Source organism: Nansenia antarctica (genome assembly GCF_963989245.1).
Source record: "Nansenia antarctica genome assembly, chromosome: 3".
Classification (NCBI taxonomy): domain Eukaryota; kingdom Metazoa; phylum Chordata; class Actinopteri; order Argentiniformes; family Microstomatidae; genus Nansenia; species Nansenia antarctica.
Window position 1 is genome coordinate 28,885,732 of NC_137688.1, and position 22,028 is coordinate 28,907,759.

General features: G+C 43.4%; 2 protein-coding genes across 3 annotated transcripts in view; one reads left to right on the top strand and one right to left on the bottom strand.

Moving 5' to 3' along the window:
• Positions 1 to 8,881: 8,881 nt before the first annotated feature.
• On the top strand, positions 8,882 to 12,081 carry tmem216 (transmembrane protein 216; the record flags this gene model as incomplete). 2 transcript variants are annotated; one of them, XM_080527864.1, is made up of 6 exons in its annotated part: positions 8,882 to 8,895; positions 9,244 to 9,257; positions 9,372 to 9,465; positions 10,313 to 10,405; positions 10,901 to 11,102; positions 11,982 to 12,081. In XM_080527864.1, the coding sequence occupies exons 1-6, from the start codon at positions 8,883 to 8,885 to the stop codon at positions 11,995 to 11,997; spliced, it is 432 nt and encodes a 143-aa protein (XP_080383990.1). In that variant the 5' UTR covers position 8,882. The 2 variants fall into 2 exon arrangements, with proteins under 2 accessions (XP_080383990.1, XP_080383991.1); XM_080527865.1 differs by lacking the exon at positions 11,982 to 12,081 and having other exon boundaries at positions 10,901 to 11,106.
• Positions 12,082 to 21,594: 9,513 nt separating this feature from the next.
• The window catches only part of LOC308153454 (uncharacterized protein CXorf38-like), a 2,814-nt gene continuing 2,380 nt past the window's right edge, over positions 21,595 to 22,028 (bottom strand). The window contains exon 5 of the mRNA XM_080526606.1: positions 21,595 to 22,028. This exon is cut by the window's right edge and continues 287 nt beyond it. The gene's annotated coding sequence lies outside the window, so the exon portion shown is untranslated.

Below are 22,028 nucleotides of genomic sequence, written 5' to 3' on the forward strand. Positions count from 1 at the left end.
AACATATTTAGACATTCCGAGTCTGTTTTTCATGACATGTTCACTGATTTATAGGAACTGATATTCATAGGTACTTATGTAATTGCTGAAAGTTGGAATTGTGATTTTGTGATCCCAGGTGTCCTTGAAAACAGTTTGCATATAGGCTACAAAAAGAACATCGTACTGAGCTATGGGAACAAACTAGACAAACTGGTCTATCATTACGGTTGGGTCTAAACCATGCTGAAGCCAAACCACACAAACCAACAACATTCTGTAATTGTTGATCAATGGTGTCAAAAGCTGCCAACAGTAACAGCACTCTGGTCTGAAGCTAACGATAAGACATGTGCTACTTTGACTAGAGCTGTTAGATTGGCTGTAATTGAACTACTACTACTGCTAATAATAATAATAATAATAATAATAATAATAATAATACATTTCATATAGCCTACTACTACTACTCTACTACTAATAATAATACATTTTATATGTGAAGCGCTTTTCATTTGAACAATTTCAAAGTGCATAGAACTGAGTGCATTGAAGAGGTAGTGGTGGTCTAGTGGATAGTGAGTTGGACTTGGGATCGGAAGGTTGTGAGTTCAAATCCCGCCTGAAGCCACACCACTACTAGTGTGCCCTTGGGTAAGGCACTTAGCCCTCAGTTACTCCAGGGGGAATGTCCCTGTAATTCGTAATTTTAAGTCGCTTTGGATAAAAGCGTCTGCTAAATGGCAAAATTATTAAATTAAAATTATAAGAGGTGAGTTTTTAGTCCTGATTTGAAGGTACCGGTATATATCTTGTGATGGTGGGTTACGCACAATAGAAAGATACAAATACTTGTACTTTTTTTAAGACATACAATACAAAACATAATGACATGATATAATGATATCAACTCTGCAGCTAATCAGGGACATGCACATGCCTTTACCTAAGTCTGGTCACGTCCCTGAAGCTAATCGCCTACATCTGACAAACAATGGCTTGGCCTGTGTACCAGCCTGCGGTCTGAAATATTACTCAGAGGGCCTTCACAGCTGTTCACTGCACGCATGGCAGCATGAATGGACCATAGATTAGATTAGATTAGATTAAATTTGATTGTCGTTGCAGAGTACAAGTACCAGACAACGAAATGCAATTTAGCAACGGAACTAACTGTTGTATAAATAGTGATATAGTGCAAAGACATGATAAGTATAGACACGGACGGGGTGTCCCCTCGTTTAGTAATTCGTACCCTCGGTTTAGTAATTCGTTAGGGTTAGGGTTAGGCCCTACGAGCCAGAACGATCGCAAGGATTAGGGTTAGGGTTAGAATCCTTGCGATCGTTCTGGCTCGTAGGGCCTAACCCTAACGAATTACTAAACCGAGGGAACGAATTACTAAACCGAGGGAACGGATTACTAAACCGAGGGAATGGCTTACTAAACCGAGGGAACAGATTTACTAAATTGAGGGAACGGATTCACACATCAAATATGTTTTTTCTACCATGTGACCCCAGGGGGGCTCCGTAGTTCTCTGAACAACAACGAGAGGCTTGTGTATTATGCACAAAATAGATTAATTATGGAGGAAAGGGCGTGCATATCACACTGTCAGACAGAGCTCCACAGACCACTATCATAACATATCACACAGGTGACCACTATCATAACAACACAAAGTGTGAAACAGCTCCTCGGAAAGGAGACCCCACTCCCAGCAACCAAGCAGCTGAGAAGATCAGGAAAAGTGCTGCACCTAAACTGCCAGCATATCCAATGCAGAGCTAGGTTGTGTGAGTGTAGAGAAGAGTAGCCAACAACATTGACTTAACGGAATGGAATGGAATGGAATGGACTTTATTTGTCATTGCTACAGTACAGGTACCAAACAACGAAATTTAGGAGGGGTGGCTCCCCTGGTGTTAGGAAAGGAATTTTTTTTAGAAAAAAAGCATAAAATCACAAGAAGGTAAGGAGCTGGTTTACATCAATAAAGGCTATGTACACAATCCACTGTACTATACTGCACAGATAGTCAACTAGGGTTGTCATATTGCACAAAAGTATTTTTTCACGTTATTTTAAAGTGTCACAGTTTGCAGGCTTGAAATGTACATGTTTGTGCCTCAGCACTAGCTGCCATACAATCCGTCCGGACTGTCCTGGGCCCAGAACTTAGGCCTTTTCTGTGTTCAGGGCCTTGACGGCCCTGTGGTAGAAGCAGTTCTTCAGTCTGTTTGTCTTAGCGGCCGGGGTCCTGTACCTCCTGTTCGAGGGCAGCCTGACAAAGTGTACGTGCCCAGGGTGGGTCGGGTCCCTGGAGATCTTGGAGGCCCTCCTGAGACAGCGTGTGTTGTACAGCTCCTCCAGAGAGGGGAGGGGGGCGCCGGTGATCTTCTGTGCTGTTCTCACGACTCTCTGTAGCGCGTTTCTCTCCGCTGTTGTGCAGCTGTGGAACCAGCTGGATGCTCTCCACTGCGCCGTGGTAGAAGGCCACCAGTATCTCCTGCTTGTTGTGTTCTTTCCTGAGGCATCTCAGGGTGTATAGCCTGTTGTGCCCTCTTGATGGTGCCTTTTGTGTTGTCCTTCCAGGCCAGGTCATCCCGCATGTGATGTCCCAGGAATCGGAGGGTTGAGACTCTCTCCACGCTCTCTCCGTCGATGAGCAGGGGCTGGATCTCTGACTTTTTCCTCCTGAAGTCTACGATGAATTCCTGGGTCTTTGACTTGTTTAGCAGCAGGTTGTTAACCTTGCACAGCTTGCTCAGTTGCTCTACCTCATCCCTGTACGCCGCCTCGTCCCCCCCCCGAGATACATCCCACCACGGTGGTGTCGTCTGCAAACTTTACGATGTAGTTGCTGGGGTGGACGGGGGTGAAGTCGTGGGTGTAGAGGTTGTAGAGGATGGGGCTTAGCACGCAGCCCTGGGGGGACCCAGTGCTGAGGCTGAGGGCTGTGGAGGTGTGGGGGCCCACCCGCACCCTCTGGGGGCGGTCGGTCAGGAAGTCCTTGATCCACGCACATATAGAGTGTGGTAGACCCAGGTCTAGTAGTTTGGTCACTAGCCTGTCTGGAAGGATGGTGTTGAAGGCGGAGCTGAAGTCCACGAAGAGCAGTCTCGCGTAGCTGTTTCCCCTCTCCAGGTGGGATAGAGTGGCGTGGAGAGTCGTCGCTATGGCGTCCTCTGTGGACCTGTGGGATCTGTAGGCGAACTGGTATGGATCCAGGTTGGGCAGGAGGCGTGTGAGTATGTGGGCCCGGACTAGTTTCTCGAAGCACTTCATGATGATTGGTGTGAGTGCCACCGGGCGGTAGTCGTTTAGGCAGCTCACCGTGCTTTTCTTCGGGACTGGGATGATAGTTGAGGTTTTCAGGCAGGGTGGGACGGTGGCCTGGGACAGGGACTGGTTAAAGATGTTGGTGAAAACCCCGGCCAGCTGGTCGGCGCAGTCTCTCAGCACCCGTCCCAGGACGCCATCCGGCCCCGAGGCTTTCCTGGGGTCCACCGCCTTCAGTACGCGTCTCACCTCATGCTCTGTGAGGGTGAGGCTGCTGAGAGCTGGAGAGAGTGGTGTTTGTGTTGCGGTTACCTCCGTTCGCCCCTCGTCGAACCGGGCGTAGAAGGTGTTCAGCTTTCCCGCCAGCAGGGGGTCGTCCTCTGCAGCTGTGAGCCTGTTGGCTCTGAAGTTTGTCATCTGCTGAACCCCCTGCCACATCCGCCTGGAGTCGTTGCTCAGGAGGCATTCCTCAATCTTCTCTCTGTGCTCTGCCTTGGCCGCTTTGATGCCGCGCTTTAGGTTGGCCCTGGTGGAGCTGTACAGCGGTGTGCGCTTCCCTGCGAAGAAGGCGTTGTCCCTCTCATTGATCAGTTTTTGGACCTTCCCAGTCATCCATGGCTTCGTGTTGGGGTAGACCCGGACCCGTTTGTCCACGGTGACTGAGTTGGTGCAGTTCACTATGTGGTTCAGAACCGACGACGTGTACTGTTCCAGGTCCTCATGCTCATATTCCTGCCATAGGGTGTCATTTAGGCAGATCTGCAGTGGAGCGGACCCTTCTGGCCAGGTTCTGACAGTCTTAGTGGTGATGGGAGCACTTTTCCCCATTGTAGTGTATGCAGGAATCAGGAGGATTGACACATGGTCAGACATGCCTAGATGAGCTAGCGGACTAGCCTTGTAAGCACGTTTGATGTTGGTGTATACCTTATCCAGTGTTTTTTCTCCTCTCGTTGCACATTTTACATGCTGATAGAACTTGGGTAGTACTGCCTTCAGGTCGACATGATTAAAGTCCCCCGCTATGATGTGAATAGCCTGTGGATCAGTGCTTTGTTGGCTACTAATGACTTCATATAGTCGCGCCAATGCTACTTTGCTGTCTGCGCTAGGCGCTATATACACACATGTAATTAGCACCGCGTTAAACTCCCTAGGGAGGTATGTGGGTCGGCATTTAACAGTCAAGTATTCCAGGTCTGGGGAGCAGTGGCTACTTACAGTTTTCGTGTTTAAGCACCAGCTATCCTTCGTAGATATTATGATCCCACCTCCTCTTGACTTCCCGCTAAGCTCCGTTCGGTCAGCGCGATGTAGCGTGCGCCCCTCCAAGCTAACAGTAGCGTCCACAATGTTGTCATTTAGCCAGGTTTCGGTCAGAATAATCACACAGCTATCCCTTACGATGTTGTTTTTGGCCACCTGTAGTCTCAGTTCATCCATCTTGTTCGTCAGGGATCTGACGTTAGAGAGGAAAATGCTTGGCAAAGCTGGTTTGTTTGGGCTTCTCCTCAGCCTTGCTAGCAGGCCTCCCCGGCGGCCTCGCCGTTTCTTACGGTCTCGCCGCCGGCGTTTCCGCCTCAGGGAGGGGACTGTGAACCAGTGCTCTCCCGGTAGCCTGGCGATGTCCTTGTCAATTCTGTATTGCTCCAGGAAATCCGCCGTTACTATCTTGTCGTTTTGCGTGCCGACTTCTAATAAGTCCAGCCTGCTGTAGGTACTATATACATAACTGTTCCCTATAAGTACTAAAAAAAAAGTGAACATACAAATGTTCTTAAAAACACAATGAAACACCAGTGTGGTAGCCCCCCGAGCTGCGGCGACTAAGCGCGCGGCCATCTTGGCTTGGCTTGGCCATCTTGGCTAATGGTTTTGTGAGAGGAGCTTCTTCAGAGCAAACGATTGATTTAGTCATAACCGCTTTTTATAACACTAGCCTCCGCCGAACCACCCCTCCCGCAACGACTTCGGGTAGTTCTCTCTTTTTTCCACCATAGTTGTGTTTGCATCCCTGTTATATAGTGTGGTGTATAGGCTACTATGGAGGTCCTGGACACAGAGGGAGTCGGTACACGTGGAGTAGTAGGGGTTTGGGTCACTGGCCGTTTATTATAGTCTTGCCCCAAACGTAGGTACAGCCTCAGCACAACCCCACCAGTTGTGCTGGTATTAAACAGTTCAAATAATAATAATAATGATGATGATGATAGTCAGCCCGGCAGTCCCCGCGCAGCAGCACGTCCCCTCTCCACCCCTTTCGGTTGCCTGGTCCGCCGTCACCTGCTGCTCTCTGTCCGTAGCGTAAGAAATACGCTCCTCAATGTCAAGAATTTAATGACAAAGATGAAGAATGAACTGAGACCAGTAGGCTAATTCACATTCTCACATGTGAATATAATAATAATAATAATAATAATAATATAACAGGATTCTTAATAGGACTGGTTGTTAAAATCCCTAAATATTCAGTGTGTATATAATGTATAAAGTATAAGCAGGGTAAATGTATAATATATAACTTAACCATAAACAAGAATACAGACTTACAGGAAAAAGACACAACATGACCGTGCTCCAGCACCACTGCTACCAGATCATGCATGACCACAACCTGTCTGAGCAGGATAAGGGTCGTCTGGTCCACATCTACAAGGGACTGATGTCCAGGGCTTTGAGTGACCACCAGAGAGATAGAGAGGCCATCATTCGTTCAGTAGCATTGCTGAAGAAGAGGAAGGCCAGACTTATGGAGGAGGAAGAGGAGGTGGAGGTGGAGCCTCCAAGGAAAAGGCAGAAACAGGAAGTCGTTTCCGGGGTTCCAGATTTGGCTGAGGAGATGTACTTCCTGTGTCTGAGACTTGGGTCCCTCACCCTCTGATTGACAGCTTGACCCCTCCTCCACTTTGAATGGACTGAACTTATGTGTTGAATTATTATTGATATATTTTGGAAAAGTAGTATAGTAGAGGTAGTACTAAGATAAGATAAGATGGTAAGTAAGATAAGATACAATATGATTTTGAGACATGATGAATATATCATCAAGATGTAAATCAATTATAACTGTAGCACATCTACACATATGCACACACACATACACACTCACACACACACACACTCACACTCACACACACATACCCACTCACATACGTGTGTGTGTGTGTGTGTGTGTGTGTGTGTGAAAAAATCAGGTGTAGTGCTGAGGCACAAACATGTACATTTCAAGCCTGCAAACTGTGACACTTTAAATAACGTGAAACAATACTATTGTGCAATATGACAACCCTAGTCGTCTATCTGTACAGTATAGTACAGTGGATTGTGTACATAGCCTTTATTTATGTAAACCAGCTCCTTCCCTTCTTGTGATTTTTTTTCTCCCTTTCCTAACACCAGGGGAGCCACCCCTCCTAAATTTCGTTGTTTGGTACCTGTACTGTAGCAATGACAATAAAGTCCATTCATTCATTCATTCATTCATACACATACCCACTCACATCCACACACACACACACACACACACACACACACACACTCACACTCACACACACACTCACACACATACCCACTCATATCCACACACACACACACACAGATGTACGACCCTCCCTCACTGACTCCGTTGCCGAAACCCTCATTCATGCCTTCGTCACCTCCCGTCTGGACTATTGTAATGGAGTCCTGTTCGGGGTTCCCAACAAAGCCCTGGACACTACAGGCTCCAGTGTGCAGAACTCAGCTGCCAGGGTCCTCACCCACACCAAGCCCTGGCAGCACATCACCCCCACCCTCATTCACCTCCACTGGCTCCCGGTCATGTTTTTGATTGATTGAAAACTTTATTAGAAGATTTGCAGAAGTAGGTACATGAAAGTACATATTACATACAAGGTCATCTAAAAGGATAAAAACCCAAGAAAGCCACTGGCTTATTTCAATTGGGGTCCTTGATTTTCAATTCATCGTTACATGTAAGACAGACAGGAAAAAAAAACTAGTACTATCTACAAGATAATACAGACAAATAACTATTACTATCTACAAGATAAAAAATACATCCATCATGGGAAGAACAATACTAGATATACAATACAACAAAACATCAGGTATGTACAGCGGGTAGGACAGGTGGGGACATACACCACAGGTGGGGGCGGGGGACAAAACACAAAGTATGTACAGTGGGTAGTTCGGGTCTTTTAATCTGATTTTTGATTTTTGATTTAGAGGGTCCAGTTACGTCCCGCATCACATTCAAAATCCTCCTCCTCACCTACAAATCGCTTCACGCAGGTTCCCGGAACCTGCGGTCCACAGACATGGGCCTGCTATCCACCCCCCGCACCAACCTACGGACCTTTGGGGACAGAGCCTTCAGCGTGGCTGCACCTACTCTCTGGAACTCCCTCCCCTCCCACTCCTTCAAACTAGCCCTCAAAACTCATCTGTTCTCCAAGGCATTTGGCCCCTAGTCATTGTTTTAGTTTTTGCTTTGTTTGTTTTCTGTTTTGTCTGTCCATCTCATGCCCTTATAAAGCGTCCTTGGGTTTTTGAAAGGCGCAATATAAATTAAAGTTATTATTATTATTATCAACATAAAAGAAAACCCGGATCGTATAACGGATCTGGATCAACCACCAACAACCTGTATTTCAAAATGTATCTTAGAACTTGCAGTTTCTAACTAGCTATGTTGTGAATACATATCTGTAAAAAAAAAAAATCCTTTCATAACATCGAAGTGAAATGGTTCTTACCTTGTATTTCAGTCAATATTCGTCTGCTTTCACAACAAACTTGTGGAGGTCGGGATGAGTCTTGTCAAGGAAAACTCACTTGACTCCAGTCCAGTTTTTATTACTGCAGTTTGCGAAAGAAAGATATCTGACCACACCAGGTTTTGCGGCGAGCACTAAAAAGTGAAATCTCACGGAACCGAGCGTTCTACGGGTCTGTCGCTGGAAACATGATCTCATAATTTGGGCGGTTGGGCAGGATTATTAAAACGGAAATAATACAACACTTTAAAAAAACACATAGAGGTATTTTCATGTTGAAATGTAACAATATGATGTCATATAATTGGCACAAAAGTGCATTTGATATTTGTAGTTCATGTTATTTTTGTAGAGTTATTCCTAGCGTCCACATTATGTCACGTGACCTAACACCCTAGTTATAGCCTCAATTTAAAACGGATTACATTTAAATAATATGCTATCAAGTATGTCCGATGGAAATAATCGAGCGCGCTCCGCACTCGGGGCGTGTCAGGTTAAAGAACAAGCGCACCATTGATTGATTGGGCTGTCGTCATTTCCCTATCTGACTTGGCGTCAGGGTTGCCAGATGAGGCGGGTTCCCGCCGAAAGGGCTACTTTTGATAACACTGGGCCGGAAATTTGGGCGAAATTTTTGCCTGAAAGTTGCAAAATGCGTTAAGTTAAAAACACACACCCTAGTAGCTACATGTGCAGTTTTCAAATTTTATTTTTTACAAACATCGTTGGGTTTGGGGCTGGTTTTTGGTAGTGGTTTTTAGACTGTGGTTAGACTGGAATTTGATAATCCCATCTGGCAACCCTGCTTGGCGTCTGTCTCCATGGTAAACAAAGATGGCGGGGTCTGGTGAGTCAAAGCTAGCTAGCTAATTTGAGTAAATGTATAAACGAATGGCTATTAATCACATCCCACAAGTATATCAGTGTGGTAGTCTTAACATGGGCTTTATAAATTCGAATTCGACACCTACACTCCTAGTACCGCCATTAACGACACTACAGTTAGATTCGGCTAGCTAACTGCTAAATTAATGCAGCTACTGCATTGAAGCAAGTTGGCTTTTGAGCCAAGATGACTTAGTGTATGTTAGTCTGTGTTTAACTAGCTGTGAAATGATTCAGATGTCAGTTGTAACCAGCTTAACGTTACCAATAACTTGAACTTTCTTATTTGTTTCACATTTCATTCTTGCAGGGAGACTTCCAATTGTATCCTTCCTACCCATGTTTGATCATTTCAAAATTGTTATCAATGTTTGCCAGTGTGCTGGCTTCCTCAAACGTTTTAAAGTGTTGTGATGTGGCCTTAACCGTACCTCTCAGTTATCGTCTACACCATTGCAGGTCCTTTTTTACCTCAACAGCTGGTATTTTGCTGCCTTCTTCATTGCTGAGATTCTCATGTTTGTCTACAAAGGTCTGTAGTCTCTGCAATGAGACCACATTCAACATGGATCTGTGTGTTTAACTTAACTTCATATTCAGTGATAGATTATATCTCTTGCATTCCCCACTGTCAGAAATAAACTATAAATTATTGTTTAATTGTAGATACTGTTGAATTCGGACGTTTACATACACTTATCCATGTTGTGGGGATGCTTTGCTGCAGGAGGGACTGGTGCACTTCATAACATAGATGGCATTCTTCCAAAGTTGTGGAAAAATGGCATAAGGACAAATCAAGGTATTGGAGTGGCTATCACAAAGCCCTGACCTCAATCCAATAGAACATTTGTGACCAGAACTGAAAAAGTGTGTGCAAGCAAAGAGGCCTACAAACCTGACTCAGTTACACCAGTTCTGTCAGGAGGAATGGGCCAAAAGTTCACCAACTTATCGTGGGAAGCTTGTGGAAGGCTACCCAAAAACATTTGCCCAAGTTAAACAATTTAAAGGCAATAGGCCTACTACAACATACTAACTAAGTGTATGTAAACTTCTGACCCACTGGGAATATGATGACGGAAATAAAAGCTGAAATAAATCATTCTCTGTACTATTATTCTGACATTTCACATTCTTAAAATAAAGTAGTGATCCTAACTGAACTAACTAAGGGAATGTTTACTAGGATTAAATGTCAGGAATTGTGAAAAACTGAGTTTAAATGTATTTGCCTAAGGTGTATGTAAACTTCAGATTTCAACTGTATGTCCCTATCTTGCACACCTTTTGAAATGCATTGTGCAGGATAAGGATGAATATCTTTCTACAGGGTTGTTACTCCCATACCCCCCAGCCAATCTGACATCTCTCTACAGGGTTGTTGCTCCCATACCCCCCAGCCAATCTGACACTGGACATTGTGCTGCTACTTCTTTACCTTGGCCTTGAAACCCTCAGAATATTTTACGGTTAGTGTATTTTGTAATTGTGCCTTTATGAATGAATGAATGAATGGTCTTTATTGTCATTAATACAGTACAGGTACCATACAACGAAATTTAGGAGGGGGGGCTCCCCTGGTGCTTGGAAAAAGACTAAAAAACAAGAGGGCCAAGGGTAAAATAAAAAAGGGAAAAGAGCTGGTTTACATAAATAAAGGCTATGTACACTATCTACTATACTATACTACTACAATAAAACACTGTGCTGTACTCTATGCTATGCTATAAATATCCTAACTTTTCCTATATCTGACCTTATGTACACAGGGGTTGTCATATTGCACATAGTATTGTTGCACATTCAATATCTATAATATTATATATATATTATATAATATTAAGATATCATGTTATTGCCTCAATTGGAATATGGCACCGGTATGACATTGTCTTTTGTTTAATCATATCTGCTACTCTTTAGCCAACATTGTGATGTTTTCTTTCCCCCCCCCACATGCTCAGGGTGGAAGGGGAATCTGTGTGAGCGCACTCTGTCCATGTCAGTGTCGGTCTTGGTCCTGGTGCCATGTACAGTGTTGGCTGTGTACTATCTTCTGCTGCAGACCTTTGTACTGCGTCTAGAGTTTATTCTCAATGCTGTGCTGCTGTGCTTCTATAGCCTAGAGCTTCTGCTGGGCCTGGTGTCAATATCGGCATTCTCCAGGTAACTATTGGGAGCTCTTTTGACTGAAATGACTAGCTAATGTTTGATTCAATTGTGATTAGGGCTGTTACGATTATTCGACGTCGTCGACGTCACCGACTACGTCAATACGTCGGTTAGCGTAATATGCGTCGGTTAGTCGCAAAGTAAAAAAAAGACTTTTTTTTTTTTTTTTTTTACCTTTATTTTACCAGGCGAGACAATTAAGTGTATGAGTGAAAATGGATAGCTACTAGCTAATGTTACACAAGCAATGTAGCTCACCACAGTTCGTATGTCTTGTCTTCTGGTGTTAGTAACGTTAGCTATGTAGCTGGCTAGCTACGGTAGCCTATTGTCATTGTGGTGCGAGCACCTACTGTACGTTATCTAGCTCGTAGCTCGCATGCTACGTTAGCATCAATTTAGCTAATCATAACATAGCAGCGAGAGTAACGTTAGCTAGCTATGTGTTGTGGTGATGGACAGACTTCTAAATGGCCATGTTGGCATTCAAGTTGGCTAAACATAGCAGTGAGGTGGAGACAAAAAAGTTTTTTTTTTTTTTTTTTTTTTTTTACAGTACAAAAATTATCGTTAGACTTATCGATAAATTAGTCGTTAGACTTATCGATAAATTAGTCGTTAGACTAATCGAATAATCGATAAAATAATCGCTAGATTAATCGGTAGAAAAATAGTCGTTTGGGACAGCACTAATTGTGATCTAGGTCCCCTAGATATTCCCTGACAATAACTGCAATACAATTCACAGATGCATTTACTTAAGCACAGTATTTATTCAGTAGTAATGCCAGTGTGAAACAATGTTGAAAGGAATAGTTCACTTGATCTGTGTCCTGTGTACCTATTTCATGTGATTTTTTATTTCACTTATAGGTCTAAAGTGTACTGAAGCAGAGTACGGCGTGTGATGTCAGGTTTTCAAAAACATGAAAGTTGGAATTCCACTGGAGCTGCACTGTGGACCTGTTTCAATCCCACCTGTGTTGTAGTGTGGATTTAGAGCAGTTAGGTGTTAATTTATATTTGTTTATAGCCTTATACCTATTTTTTGTAATGATGAAATCTAAATTTGAAAGTATTTTTTTTACTAGTTTTTGTATGCACTGTTTAACATGTTGTGTGGTTAAAGACCAATGGAATTGTCTTATCTAGATCTACTTTTGTATCTGATTCTGAAATGTTTTAAATATATTTGGAATACAGAATGTACGGTATATAAAAACGTAAAAAAAAAAAAAATGAAATGGAAAGCAAGTCTCCAGCACACTTCCACAAATTGAATGTGATTAAATCAAATCTGCACTCCACTTTGTGTCCTGGCTGAATCCATTGATAATGAATCCCACCATGGTCTATAGGTTGTTGTTTTTTATTTATATATAGACACTGGAGAAACAGAGAAACAGTACAACGGGGTCAATAGAAGTTTTTAGGGGACACAGTAGGGGGGAAAAGCGGGTGTCTTCAGGAGACGCAGTTCTGGGGTGCAGTAGATGTCTCAGGAGGAGCAGTCTCAGGGTATGACTTCTCAGGGTATGATTCTCTGAAAGCTGCATGCCTTGTATAATTGTAACGAAGAAGATTGTATCGTTTTTCAACAGCTACCGTTTCAGTGCAGATGAGGCATACAGGTTTTGCTTTACTAAATGTTGGCCAGATAAATGCGTACTTGTCAGTCCATTCCTCATTAAAGCTGCGGTTTTCCACGTGAATTTTACGCTTCAGGTTGTTTGAGAGTGACATTTTGCATGATTGATAACTGAAAATGATTACAATGTGTAATAACAAAGTGAAGCCAAAATATCTTGATCGCCCCCTGGTGGCTGGCTGCAGTATAGGTGTCAGGAGTCTGTTAACACTGATAATAAGCCATTAATAACATACATTTTGAAAGAAAGTGAAAATATTAAACAATAATATGCTAATTATGCCTAAATTAAATAAATATAAGTCCGGCCCCCACAGTGTATGCTCCGAAAAATTCTGGCCCTTGGACAAATGTAGATGGTGACCCCTGACCTATAGGTTTAGAAGTAGGTTTTTCCTTCTATCAATGGCCCCGGGCCTGAGCTGGATTATTCTTCCTGCTACGACTGGTCACTGGCGGATTGATGATTCACTTGCTTAGTCAAATGTATTGATTGTAAGTCGCTTTGGAATAAGGTGTCTGCTAAATGCCAAAAAATGATGCTGCCATGAAAGGAAGCATTTCTGATATGTCCACCATATCCATGTACTGCAACCAGAGGGCAGCTGTCCTGCTACAGGATTTTAAGTATTCACTTTTGCTTTTGAGTTGTTCCTTTATTCTGAGTATCACATCAGCATTGCAAGCCTTCTCTGCAGACACTGATCCCTCCATCAACTGTGCATAGAGGACAGCAACTTCATCCAGATCAGATGCATGCAGGTATCTTTGACCCTCTTATGGAAGCTTGGGCTAGTAATACAAAAAATACTTAAAAAGTGTAAAAGGTAAAAAAAATAATAATAATGGGTTATGGTTAGATGGTCTGATATATATATTTTTAGGAATACCTGGAATATGAAATGATAAAAAACCTTTCATTACGAATATATTGCAAGACAACGAACCCACTGGTTCCTCTTGACCCACTTACCTGTATGCATCTATGGGTTAAGAATTTCCTTTTACACACATATAGTACTGCATCCAACTCCATGTCTCATGTAAAACAGTTTCTGGGTGATTGTGGACAGTATTGAACACTTTGACAAGACAAGAAGACATGCATAAAAACATTATTTAACATGGGCGTCAAGGGGAAATTGTGGCATCACCAGTTTCAGTATTTTTCAATACTTTCCACCACTTGGATTTCTTAAGACTTTTGATATGTTATGAAGGACATATCCATGAGACTAGGACAGTTGAAAGAGTTTCTGTTGCAATTTGTCTGAGGTCATATTGTATAATGCCTGTACTATCAACCCACTTCTGTTCTCTCTCCATCTGTCCTCTTTTCACTCTGTGTCTTGTCTTGCTGTCTGTGTTTTGTCTGTTTCTGACTGTGACATGGCTGTTACTGTCTTCATTGTCTGCGTGTTTGTACTGTCCGTGTCTCTCTCCATGATCTACTCTTCTGTTTGCATGGCTCCCTTGTAAAAGAGACCTTGGTCACAGCTCCCCAGGCTAGACAGTAAAAAAAAGTACATACATACATGAAAGCGCACACACACACACACACACACATAGACACACACAGACACACGCGCACATGCACACACAGACACACGCACACACACACATGTCCAGACACGATATCCAAACCCAGAAGCAAAGGGGAAAACAAAAGTAGTGAAAAAGATATATAAGTCAGAAAATATGCAACCGTGGCCTGTGGTGGTCCAGTGGTCTGGCACCGCTGTCTACAGTGCACACATGTGCCCATGTTGGCATGGGTTCGAGTCTGGCCCATGCCCTGCTGACATGTCCTCTCTCCTTACTTTCCTGTCTGTCTTTACTATCTGTCCAATAAAATGAAATGTGAGTGGGACAACCCAACTCAGAAAAAATGACTTAAAATGTTATTTATTTTTTTAAATATGCAACCGCCTTGAACCGACCTGAAAATGTGTGCGTAAAATGACACCGGACACCGGACGCCCCGCTACAGGTTAACTCTGGCACATCTGAGCTATTATGGTCTCTGAGCTCCAGAATGGCGTGGCGTGGGCGCTGGCCGTCCTCTGTATGCACTGGCTGGTGGTGAGGGCCTGGCTCGCCCTGCGCTGGCTGGTGGTGAGGGCCTTGCTCTCTCCCTGCCATTGTCCAGAGCCACTAACAGCGGCTTGGTGGCCACGATGCGGCCATTCATGCCAGCCATGGCCTTGGTGGCCGCCTCAGGGGAGGAGAAGCACACAAAACCATAGCCCTGGCTGCGTCCACCCTCCGTCGCCACCTTTGCACTGGTGATTGTTCCGAAGGGGGCGAACACCTTGCGCAGGGCCTCGTCATCCATGCTATCGTCCAGGTTCTTCACATACAGATTTACACCCTGGTAGAGAGAGACCCTGTTTAGTGAGATGATTTTTCAACCCCTCAAATACATAGACAATAATTACAAAGTACATCAACTTCTATGTTAGTATTAATGAATTCACAAACCTTGTATGTGGTCGTACGGTCCAGCTTCTCGCTGTCAAACTGGCGCTTCACCTCAGTCTGGCGCTCTCCTCTCTTCACATAGACCTGCCTCCCATTGACTGTTTTACCATTCATGTCATCAACGGCCTTCTGGGCGTCCTCGTGCCTTTGGAAGTCGACAAAGCCGAAACCTTTGGACTTCCCGCTCTTATCAGTCATGACCTGGACTCTCAGGGTCGGGCCATATTTCTCGAACCTCTTCGCCAGCCTGCGGTTGTCCATGTCTTCTCCAAAGTTCTTGATGTAGACGTTAGTGAACTTGTCATTGAGCAGCGTGCCGTTCATGAGGTGGGGGGCAGCACAGGTCTGGGCCTTGGGGATGCAGAATGGCAGAGCTGCAGGCTGGTTGGGGTTGATGACTGGGTTGGGCACGGCGTCAATGCTGGCCGTGCACTGGCTGGAGTTGAGGGCCTGGCTGGGGGTGAGGGCCTGGCTGGAGGTGAGGGCCTGGCTGGGGGTGAGGGCCTGGCTGGGGGTGAGGGCCTGGCTGGGGGTGAGGGCCAGAAAATGCTGAAATGAAGATGAATATTAGGACCATTGGTAGATATTTGGTACGAAAAGGCAGCACCTCCACAGAATCTGTGATTCTAATACACTGGAGACAAACAATATGATGCTATGATAAGTTGGTGCTTACCCGGGCCCAAGATTGCAAGTCAGATACCAGCCTCTCCAGCTCCTGGGTTTTCTCCCTGGAGATGCTCAGTTCCTGCCTCGCCTTGTTAGCCTGACCCTGAAGCTCCTGTGCATGGCGCTCTGAGGCCTCAGACAGGGCCTTCTCCTGAGAGGCCTCAAGCTCCTTGGCCTGGGTCTCACACTGCTGCACATGCTTTTCCTATACAATGCATAAGAAGAGAGACATTTTAACTAATTACATCACCAATTGTTAGGAAAGGGACAGGGAGGGAGAGAATGATCAGGAAAAGGTCTGGTCAAGTCCCTATAATTTATGTGTTATAGGTTAATATGTGGCAGCACTCAAGAAAAGGCATTTCTAATAACATTCAAAGCCATTTCGGTAGTCTTCACCAACCTCTTATTGTCCCTGACTTTCAATGTTTTATCCAGATCATCACTCACCAGGTCAACAATTTTCTTCTGCAGGCTGTTTAGCTGACCCTGATGTTTGTCTGTGATCTCCTTCAGCTCCTGGTCCTTCCGGCCCAGTTCCTGCTGTTGTTGCTCTTCAGAACGTGCCATCCGTTCCTTCTCCTCTGCCAGTTGGGTCTGTAACTCCTCTAACTGCCTAGGAAAAGGAGGGGGAGAGGGGGATAACTAAACTACTACTACAAACTAGAGGCTCATTCTATGGGACAGTTTTAAAGAATGATAGACTGAATATTGATGATGAGATGAGATGAGATGAGATGAGATAACGTTTATTGCCATTTATGCATACACATTAAGCATACACATATAGGAATTTGATTTGGCGTTACAGTAAGAGCATTTCTAAATGCAATGCAAACAAAACAACACAGGACAGACAGCAGTGCAGACAGAACACAACAAACTGTAAAACCATAGCTGCCATGTGCGGCGCCATATATGGATCATATCGATGGCCGAAACGCAAAACCTCCTATCTGCTAAATGTTCTGATTTGCGGTTTTCACTTTAAATTAAAGTAAAGGCGATTTAAAGTTCTGCGTCGAATTTACGTGCGTAGCTTACGTAATCTACGTAAGGGGTCTCACACTTTACACTTCTGCGTAGGCCGCGCTGCAATTACACCGTCACATCGCTAGGTGGCAGTGTGTTTTCTATGCCCCTGTGCTGTGCCTCTTCCGGTTAGGAACTCAACGGAGCTCAAAGCTCAAAGCGGCATAATAGCGATCTTTTTGTTGTTATGCTTGTTGTAAATAAAAGTTCTATGATGCATTGAAATGACACTAAACTAAGATAATACGATGGTTGTCATAATTTTTCAAATCTTTATTAATGAGTAATTACAGAAAAAGTAAATGACATTTCTGTCATGGCTTCCGCATTTTGGCCGACGAGAGAGTCGGAATCATGTGCTACCAAGCGGACCAATCACAGAGCTTGTGGTTGCGTAGAAACTGACGCGTTCTTAAATTTTTGGAGATGTGTCAAGCCTCTCCGTAGGCAAGGCGGGCCCACGCGGGCCAACGCAAACATGTTTTAAAATGTTCATGTTCAAAAGCAAGGACTGTGTGATCATCTAATTATGTGTAGTTATGTTGATGTTCTATCAGCGTGTTCTGATGTGCTAAACATGCAGTTACATGTCAGTATAGCGATGTTTTCTTTTTAGCTGCTAGGTAGCTCAACGAGATGATACCAACATTCAAATAAGCAAATCTTCTTCAACTATTTTTCAATGTATGACACATCCTTTGAAAGCTTACAATCTGCACTTTCATAATCTCTGAACTGAAAAATTACCTTGCCCTACTTGGGGACTTTTTCACCAGACCATGTCACATATGGAGACAAAATTAACCTCAGTAAGACCTGATAAACCAAGATATGCCAAACACCAAATATGGTGAGACCTACTTTAATATAGCAACTATCACATGCTTTATGAGCAACATCTTACTATTTGAGATGAGCATTAAAACTACAGTACAAGTACAAGATGAGTAATTTGTGAATATTTTGTATTCTGTTCAGCAAGCAATGTAAAGACACTTCAACATCACCCAAGATTATACAACTGTAATTTCTTAAATAACACTAAAGGCAAGTCAGGTATCAACATTTGTAAGATAAAAATTAACGTTTCATTGTTCTACAACAGAGCAAATAACATTTGGATTGGCATGTTTGAGGACACACCTCTGCTGAAAATGCAATGTACGAGAGACTTCATCAGAACATTTTTGGGCTGTTAAAGGCATGTACCTTTCTTTTTGAGTGAGGTCTTCATTCATTTTGGTGAGCTGTTCTGAGCGATCACCTGTTGACTTCATCATGTCTGAGATGTCACTTTTGAGTTGGGCCTTGTCCTTTGTGATCTGATCAAGTTTCTCATCCCCAGCCTTTAGCTTCCTCTCCAGGCCTGAATGTGAGAAACACAATTAAATCTACTAGTCAGTGCCTGAACAAGAACACACGCCGTTTTGTTACAACATACGCATATTTCCCACACAATGGACATGTCAGTAAAGACAACTTTCCCACACAATGGACATAAACACAACTTTATCACCAAGGAGAGCAATAATGGTGATATTTTGTGATTTTTTTTATCATCACGTGTCCCCTTTTTAACCAGGCATATTCACACTTACACCTGTGTTTTATGGAATGAAAAATAACCCATAAGGAAGACAATTCATTGGAATTTACTCACACTTTACTCAACTAGAACAAAAAAACAATGTCACATAAATGGTGACTTGTACTGTGTGTGTGTGCTGTACGTTAAACACCACAATTCTGGCCAAAGCTCTGACCTGCAAGTTGGCTCCTTAGAGCCTCTGATTCATCGGAGAGAGATGTGCATTGCTCCTCCTTTTTGCCAAGCTTCTCAAGCAACTCTGAAAGAAGGAGTTGAATTCAGATTACTTCATGTATCTACAAGTAAGATCTGTCAAACAAAAAGGGTATGAAAGATCAACCCAAGTAAATACATTTACCTTGCATAGTTTGTGTTGATTTAATCTTCTCATCTGTGCTTTCTTCCAGTTTTTGTTTCTGAGGAAATAAAAAAAGTTATTAGTATGTGTGTGCATGCTGGAATGTGTTGTTCCAAGACACACCTCAAAATTACTCACAATTCATAATGAGACATCCAACTTATGCTTATACTAAAGACTGAAATTATGGTTTATCCATGATGATATAATAAGTCAAAACCTCTATAGGCATCTAGCCTCTTGAAGAATGTGTCACCACCATGTGATGAATCTTTGTAGCACAACATTGCATTCTTTGTAGCATTCACTAGCATGCTGATGATGCTATGCTCTTCCTTACCTGAGCTTACCTTAAGTCCTATCCCAACAGTCATGCCACCCATGCCCAACCCCTGGCTCCTCACCACCCTTCTGTAGGCCCCATAACTCACCAGCTCCTGCTCCAAGGAGCTCTTTTCCTGCTGAACAGAGGTCAGGCTGTGCTGCACAGAGAGAAGCTTCTGCTGCTGTCCTTCCAACTCAGAGCTTAACTCGTTGAACTATAGCACAGGCCAGATGGTGACACCATGCATGGACATGGAGGACATTTTGAAGAAAACAAAATGACAATAAGTAAACAAAATAAATATGGAGGAAAGGGTAATAATGAATAAAAAATAAATTCAAGTAAGGAATTTGATGAAAGGGATAAGCTATAACAGATAGTATCATCCAGATGTATTCCATGATCAATTGGCAAATGTGTTAGTTATAACATATGGGATTGGATATACATTTGGAGATTGAAATGGTGATTGACAATGGGAAGATGGATGTAGGCCCACCTTGACGCCCTGTGAGCGGGCCTGGCTCTGGGCCTCCTCCAGCTGGGTCCTCAGGCTCTGGGGCTCTAAGTTACCTTGAGTTTCCTGGGAATTCAGGGCCTCCATAGCTGCCACCTGCTCTTGGGCCTCTCTGGCCCTGTCCTGGACCTGCTGGACTAACTTTGCTTCGTTGTCTTCCAGCTCCTTTACCTTCATCTCAGCAGCATGCAGTTTGCCCAGCACATCCTCCATCTCCACCAGGTGCTGCTCCTCAGCACTCTCCACACTGGTCCGCAGAGACTCATCCAGATGCTTCCTAGTTTTCCCGTCATCTATTAACCTGCCATCTGGGACACAATTAGTTGTATCTTGTATGTTGTATTGAAGAAGTTCACTAAAGAACAAGAAACGGAGAATTCCTTGTCGTGTGAGTCATTATACCCACGCACATCAGACGGACAAAACACGACAGTATTTATAGAAGGAAGCACGTACGCAACTTTAAACCATCTCAGCCCGTTTTATAAATAATGCTTTCGTCCGTTTAGAAAAATGTGCTTACGTGAAAGTCAAAGATGACGTTCAAGTACTTTTTTTTAAAATAAATGAGGCCCCCTGAACTAATAAATGCACTCTATTATAGTGGGTTGATGTTATGTACTGTAACGTGATTTGTAAAATTCGAGCCATGCTTGCCGTAGCTAAATTACCGTCCAACTTTGTCCACTAGTGGACTAGAAGGAATAATGACATTGACATTTCGTGAGCTTAGAATGATAAGGTTCTCCGTTTAGGGTAGTTCAGAGATATTGAGCGTCAACGTTTTTACATTCCTTTATGTTTTGTGAGATGTTTATTATGTTTTTATTAATTACCAACTAAAACATGTCATGTTGTTGTATATCCACTGGCTAACTGTAACCTACCTTCCTCCTTATAAAGGGCTCTGCACACAGCGTGCGATTTCTGTTGCGCATCAACGTTCCATTTTGAAGTTTGAATGGAAGTCTATGAGAACATCGCATTTACCCACACACGGCCCCGATTTTAATCGCACGGCGAACATTCGATTCCATTCATTTTGAATGGGACAAAGCACACGGCGTGCGAGTTTTGTCGCACTGCTTTGGCCCATTCAAAATGAATGGAATCGAATGTTCGCCGTGCGATTAAAATCGGGGCCGTGTGTGGGTAAATGCGATGTTCTCATAGACTTCCATTCAAACTTCAAAATGGAACGTTGACGCGCAACAGAAATCGCACGCTGTGTGCAGAGCCCTTAAGTGATAACAGGGGCCTCTTCAGAGCCCCAGGTTCTCTTGATGTAGCACGAACCAGCAGCGGCTGCTACCAGTCCAGCCACGACGACAAATTTGCGTCCTCCCAGCTGGTTTAGAACACAACTCATCTTTTAATTAATCGTCTCTCTCTCTTAGCTACATATCTCCAACTGAATTGAAACACTGTCTGAAACTGCTTTCCTCTGTTTTACTATAGAATCATGTGACATCACTGATATGTCACTTATTATGATGTCACAAGGACCCCAATTGATGTCACAAGGACCCCAATTGAAATAAGCCAGTGGCTTTCTTGGGTTTTTATCCTTTTAGTTGACCTTGTATGTAATATGTACTTTCATGTACCTACTTCTGCAAATCTTCTAATAAAGTTTTCAATCAATCAATCAAAAACAATGTACAGATCACAAAACTCCACGTTTTTGACAGAGCTCTCTCTAAGAGAAACTAAATCATACATCTGTGGGGGTCGCTAATAATACATTACCACAACCATTATTTGATCAAAAATGTCAGTGTAATGAGTATTATTTATATTTATTTATATGATAAATATTCTAAAATAAACACGTTTTCCAAAAGAGGAGAAAAATGTCCATACGTCAAAGTCAAAGATGACGTTCAAGTACTTTTTTTTTATGAATGAGGCCCCTGAAGTGGCCCAGATCCGGCCAACGGTTGCCTAAATCATGATGTAGGTTGCCTAAATCAGGATGTAGGCTGCGTTCCCGGACATTTACATTTTATTAACCATAAAGCCTGAACCACAGTAATCCCTGGGTATTTTAGAAAACAATTCATATTCAATATCATATTCAATATCGCACACACAGCCCAGAATTGGGGTGCTTTAATTAATACAGAACCGGCCCACTTTTGACCCACAGGACTGGCTATAGGTGGGACAACACTCTGCCGAATACTTGGCTCACTTGGAATAAGTGGCCCCTATCTGGGTTTTTGATTGACTCACATTTTCGTTTGATTTGGCACAGACACAAATAAACCAACAGTGAGGAAGACAAGAGGTAGCCTAGGGG